General features: G+C 47.9%; 1 protein-coding gene across 1 annotated transcript; it reads left to right on the top strand.

Annotated features, from left to right (window-relative positions):
• Positions 1 to 5,411: 5,411 nt before the first annotated feature.
• On the top strand, positions 5,412 to 6,188 carry LOC141022942 (uncharacterized). Its single transcript, XM_073499232.1, has one exon. It carries the CDS (start codon positions 5,412 to 5,414, stop codon positions 6,186 to 6,188), a length of 777 nt encoding a protein of 258 aa, XP_073355333.1.
• Positions 6,189 to 6,712: the final 524 nt, after the last annotated feature.

Here is a 6,712-nt window from a genome sequence, read left to right as displayed (position 1 = left end):
TAGGATTTCACAAGGACCCACGGAGCCGGGACCGATACCTCGCTTAGCGACGAGGATTTCGACATGAGATTGGTTGTTTATGTGGACGCGGGGTCGACTGCCGACCACATATTTTCCGCATATAATTGGCGTACTTTGGACCACATCCATATAATATGTAGTATATGATGTGATCCAATCAAGGTTGTGCCTGCTTGCCTCTTTTATGGTCACCGCACATTAACGGATAGAACCTATTTTTGGAGAGGTTTGTCATTTTCGTAAGCTCTTCTTCGGTGCCTAAGAATATCCGAGCAGAAGTTGGAAGCTTTCCCACTGATCAAGGCACGCAAAGGAGACCCCAAAAAAAGGAAATATCCCAAATTGGCTCTCGCCAGCTGCCTGCCTACTCTATTTCTTTCTTCCAGCAACATTCTGTATCGGCACCCCTTTTTTTTGGTCGAGCCCAGTCTCGGGACCTCCTATGTGTCGCGCTGTGCGACCAAATGTGCGGCAATCGCATCGAGCGACCGCACATGGGACCGCACTGCATCCCCAAGTTGTTCTCCCGTGCGTTGTCGTTTCTAGCGATTTTTCTGGTTTTCTGTTTTCAGGTGGTTTTGCGTTTTGTTTTTTTTTCAGAAACACACTGTTTATTTGAAGCGATTTTTCTAAAATTTCCAATATTAATTAAAATATTCAAAAATAGAAATGTGAACATTTTCTAAAAAGTTTGTGAACATTTTTAGAAAAAAGTTGAACACTTTTTAAAACTTGTGAACAGTTTGGAAATGTGACCATGTTAAAACATTTGTGATTTTTCTCCAATTTCGGGAACATTTTTTTAAAACTATGAACAATGTTTTTTAAAGTAAAAGAAATAACAAACATAAAAGAACCATCCAGATGTTCCCAAAACCAGTAAAAACCCGCCAGAAAAAAAAGGAATCTAGGGAAAGAAATGAAAAATATAACTTGACTGGAACCTACTAGTGTTAAGAAACCGCAACGAAACCCCACCGGAACCAACTGCTATAGGAAGTCGACAAGAAGAAAATTGCTCGTGTCTATTGGATCTTGCCCAGTCGCACACCCTTATGTGAGCGGTCCGTATTTTGTCGCAATATGTGACAAATAGGGATTACACTCTGTCTTCTTCGTACGAGAAACGCCATGGATGATGGGTCCTAACACAACGGTACACTAGAACTGTAAGTTTCAGTCCCATCGAACTGCATCACTAAAGCTCTATCCAAGACGATCTGCCATGCAACTGCAGTCTATCATCCCCTCGCTGGTTCAACCCTGATCAGGGTTGACAAATATGGGGAGTGTCATAAGCTAGACCGATAGCGCACACATCCTAGAAGCCGACGAAGGCTTTATTGAACACCGCAAGTGCCACCTTTTGAAGGGCTGAAGTCGCGAACAGCGAAGACCTACTTGTGCACCAAATATTGTCGCTGGGACCTATGCCACACGCATCACCAGGGTAGGAGAAGAAGAGAAAGTAACCATTAGTGAATACCGCCGCTGCCACCATTGAAATGTTTGGAGTGACGGACAAGCGACGAACAACCTAAAGCCTCAAGATAGAAAAACTACAACTATCACCGGTAGATCGGGGCCTCCTCGTACACCCCTGTCAACTGAGCCGTCGGAGGAGGAGGAGGCCGGCAATCTACCGACATAAGAGGGTGATGGTGGAGGAATCCTAGATCACCTGCAAAGTGCATGACGTTTCCAAGAATAGCGATTAGTTTATTTAATAAAGAACATTTATTAATTAGCTAATTAAGAAATGGAAAATGAAAAGGAGAAACAATCAACTTGGCCAGGAAAATGATGGCTACTAGCCGAAGATTGGCAAATGGTTCCAAAGAAACGTTGTATTTCGTTCACGTGAGGTAATTAATCATAACTGAGCAATGCGAAACAACCTATGGTTGGATGGTTAGAAAGATAGTAGTATCCCAACACAGCAGGGTTCAAGTCCTAGACTTGACACCGGTACTCGTATTTTTTCGAATTTATTTCAGGCCTTTTGAGTATGTACCTTCAATGGAAGGAGACGTTTACATCGACTACGAATTTGTCTTTGGCAACTTCATGAATCTCAAGATGATGGGCCGGTTATTTGTATAGGTAGGGTAGTAAATTTTAGGAACGCGTCTGTAACGACTTCATGAAGTATATGCGTATGTAGGAACTCTGCGTCGGTACTTTGTTAAAAGAACCCGGTAATGAACCCCAAAAAAAGTGTACTGGTTCGTTCCGATGGAGGTTGTCCAATGTTGTGGTCCGCCGCACCTCATGAACCCATGAGGATCAGCTAGCTGGTTTCTCGTGAAACCGCCAGTTACTTTATACGCGAACTGTCGCCTCTCGCACGTTAGTGGGGGGTAGGTGACCGTCACTGTGAGCGAGGAAGCAGCTGCATTTTCACGAGCTCGATGGGATATCTCAGCCTCCTCCTCCTACTACTAAGTCATATGGCCAACAGGGCAAGATAACAATAACAGAATTTAGCCATAAATATGTTATAAGATGATTCCAATGAAAACAAAAACAAAAATGCAAAAGAGGATGTGATGTGCCGGCTCAGTTTGATATTGTTGTTGCAAACTTTGCTTTTGCATTGTCCAAGTAGCTAATAGGGCACCTCCAACGCGGACATTTAAAATAGACACTTCTTCCGTCTGCGCACGTGTTTTACAGAAAATGATACGGGAGCCGGTCATTCAACCATGTCCACATACTCCCTAAGTCTCACATTAATTGTTGCTCAAACGGATGTATGTAGCACTGAATACATCTGTTTGAGCGCATTAATATGAAATGAAGAAAGTACATTTCAAGTCGGATGTGAACGAATCGGCCAAGTTTCATGCAAACTGGACGATTTTCATTAAAATTAGACCAACTTCATTACACTTTTGACATATTTCGTTAAACAAAGTCGTTCGAAAGTTCACCTAGTCTAAATCTTTGTTGGCACCCATCCTTCAAGTCCTTATTGCGCCCCTCCGTGTCCATGTGTCGCGGTCGTGAGCCCCAGAAAGTAAAGGTGTTCTCGCTAGCGAGGAAGAGTAGGCCATGGGACACGGACTGACCCACATGGGACACGAGGCGCCATCGTGTATCATGCCCTACTTCTCCTCGTCGAAGTACGCGACCTGGTCATCATTGGCGGAGGTGAGATCAACGATTGATGTGGATGGGCTGGCCTCACCGTCGTAGCAGCGCCAATGGCACGCAATTACCAGTGTGAACGATGCACAACTCCCGGTGTTCTCGTCCGAACCGTCTGCATCACCCGCCGCCAGCACCACCTACACGTCTGATGCTGCCGCACAAGTGTTCCGCGCGGCCTAATAGAGCGTCTGCGCTTCTCGACGAGGTTCAGGTTCTCCGGGGCCATGGCTGCCACGACCTCCTCGCTCGCGAACTCGCCGTAGATCTGGCCCTCCGCCAGCCGGTGATGCTCGAGGAGGGCGAGGTTGTAGAACTGCCCCTCTTGAGCTTACCGAAACGCCTACACTGGTTGTGGCGCCGGCTACTCATTCGCCATGATGGAGTCGAACTATGCTTGTGCCTGCTCTATGTTCAAGTCGGCATGGACCGACACGGGCAGGGGTGCTGTCTCGTCGGAGGAGGCTTCCACCATCGTTGGGTTGTCATCGGAGACCTTTGGCGACCTCATCGGTAAACTTGCCTCTGTCTGTCGCGCACGACGACCCTGCCAGCCAGTCACAAGGCTGGACACCTCGTGCTTCTGCTCCATCGAGAGGCTATGCCACATAGGTCAAGAGCTCGCGGTCATGACAGAGGTGGTGCACATAGGATGATGGGAAGCAGGCGTGTTTATGGTGTGAATTGTCCCAGGAGGACGCGCTTAAATAGCGAGTGCCGGCCAAGCCTAGAGGCAGGTTGTGTCCATATGAGCGCTGGAGTGAGTTTCTCGCCCGTTGCGCTTGTTTAATACTGGAAGGCGGACGGACAGGCAGCTTGCTTGAATGTGTAAGATAGTTGTCTCCATCCCATCTAGTCATGTTGCTCCGGCATTGAACAAGCTTGGTGACCGGGACGCCACGCCGTAGACTCTCTCGGTCGATGCGCCTGTTCAATGCCAGCTGCAGTGAGAGATCGCGTCCGCTCTGGGCTAGCAGGAATGCGGACCTGGCGCTTTGTACCGGCATGAATGCGCGGCAACCGCTTCACATGGGAGTGGGCGCAGGTGCGGGAGATGATTTCAGTTAGGTCCGATGGTGAACTTGTGCGTGCCAGCGGTCCGAACGCCTGCAAAGCCCTACCTGCTTTGCGACCAATTTGCAGAAAAACATATGTCTGGACCGCTCTGCGGACCTATGGGGTAACGTGCTGGATGGCAAAATGCGCCGAGACGATTGCGGGTGGTTTAAGAGTCAGTGTTGAAGATGTCCTTAGCCCGGGATTATGTGTCCAGATGCTGGTGTATGCATTCTCACACATGAAAGGGGTATACCTGTATTAATTTTCCAATTGTTTGTAAACATAAATTACAATACTTGCGCTCGTCGTTACTGTATGCATTCAGTCTATGTGTGTATCAGATTAATTCTGCTTGTGCGGGCATCCGATTAGCACGCAAGTGCAGGGTATCAAGCCTCTCACGCATGATTTATTTTTTTCTTTTGACTTTTGAATTTAAAACTTCATTATATTTTCAAACAAACGTTAAATTTAAGTTTTGTTTTCAGTTTCATCTTATTTGTGAAGATAAGATCCATTTTGAACATTGACTATTGTTTTTAAACTTTGTTAAGTTCTGACCGTTGAAACTTAGAGGAGGGAACGACAAAATCTTACGTTTCGGAATCCGTGACTGACAAAATAGTAAATTTAAGTATCAGCTTCCGAAATTTGGTAAGAGCGACCGACAAACTCATAAGTTTCAGAACCCTTGACCGAGAAAGTCAAGGTTTTCAAAACTAACTTAAAATTTATTGTTCCCTCGTGCGGGATCCAATGACTTTACGAACCGCGAGGTAATCGGGACGCTGGCGGGACTGGGGAGGTGGGTGTCCGTCGGAATTTCTGGCTGGTACCCCCTACCTACCTCATCCAGACAAAAAGAAGGCCGAGGAAAGTGCTCGCCTTTCCTTATACGCATGTGCCTCACTCGCCGCTTATTTTGGGCTAAACATACATAAAGTATTGTAGTTCTAGAGCAGCAACGACATATGATCCTGGATTACTTTGGCCAGGTGACTGGGCTGTGTACGAATTTTCAAAAGAGCTCGGTCGTCCCAATTAGATGCGAGAACATCAACTTGGATGCAACCCTTGCTGCGATGCCCGCGGCATGTGCCTCCTTTCCCATCAAGTATTTGGGTCTTCCGCTTTCAGTCCGGCGCTTGAGGGCGGTGGATTTCCAATTTCTCGTGGATAAGATGGGGGCTAGGCTTGTCCCGTGGGATGGCCAGAACATCACCGCCATCGGGCGAGGGGCGCTTGTCAAGTCTGTGCTCACCTCTCAGGTGCTCTACCACATCATTGCCCTCAACCCTCCCGCAAGCACACTCCTTAGTATTAACAAGATTGAGCGGGCTTTCCTGTGGGCGGGCACGGATAAGACTACTGGGGCAAAATGCAAGGTCAACTGGAATTCTGTTTGCCGCCCCACGGATCTTGGTGGACTGGGAATACTTGACCTCGCTAAATTCGCAAGTGCGTTGAGGCTTAGATGGCTTTGGTTTGAATGGATGGAACTGTCCAAGATGTGGGTGGGGATGGCAAACCCTTGTGATGAGCTAGATCGTGACCTCTTCTTTTCATCCTCACGCATCATCATCGGCAACGGTGCACGGGCGCCTTTTTGGGACTCTCCTTGGGTAAATGGAGAAAAGCCGTCCGACATCGCCCCCCTCATCTTCGAGGCTTCCAAGAAGAAGAGGTGGAAAGTCAGGGATGCCATGCACGAAGGAAATTGGCTAACAAAAATCAAGCTCCTTGACAACTGGACTATGGAGCACATTCGTCAAATTGTAACCCTTTGGGCTCGCGTTAGGGCCATACTGATGGTGGCGGACATGGAGGACAACATTATTTGGAAGCACACGACCGACGGGACATACCCCGCCACCTCCGCGTACCACGCCCAACTTCTTGGGTCGGTGCGCTCGCCTATGGGCGCCGCAGTCTGGAAAGCTTGGCCCCCCCTAAGATGAAATTCTTTGCCTGGTTGGCGATCCAAAACCATGTCTAGATGGCGGATCGGTTGGAAAAAAGGGGGTGGCCTAACTGTGGGCTCTGTCCGCTTTGCAAGCAGACAGCGGAGACGGTCGGACACATCTTCTACAAGTGTCGTTTCTCCATTAGGCTCTGGGGAATGATCAAGGGCTGGCTCAATCTTGACTTCATCGACTTCTCAACCTGGGGGACTCAACGTTCTATCAAGGACTGGTGAATCAACATGTCGGGCGACAGCATGCCGAATCGAAAGGCGATAGCCTCCCTCACCATGCTAACATGCTGGACCATTTGGTGCGAAAGGAATGCTAGGGTCTTCCGACACAAGTCTACTCTTCCGTCCATCCTGTTGTCGAACATCCAAGCCGAGGCAAGGATTTGGGTCACCGCGGGTGCAAAACATTTGGGCCTCATCATGTCGGGAGAGTAGTGCCCTTGTAATTCTTGCTTAGCTTTTCCGTGTAAAAGCAACTCTGAACTTCTTTCATAATTAATGGATGAG

The sequence above is a fragment of the Aegilops tauschii genome, chromosome 5, assembly GCF_002575655.3.
Source record: "Aegilops tauschii subsp. strangulata cultivar AL8/78 chromosome 5, Aet v6.0, whole genome shotgun sequence".
Taxonomy (NCBI): Eukaryota; Viridiplantae; Streptophyta; class Magnoliopsida; order Poales; family Poaceae; genus Aegilops; species Aegilops tauschii.
Note: the sequence above shows the minus strand (reverse complement) of the source record. Positions and strands in the feature narration are given on the sequence as shown.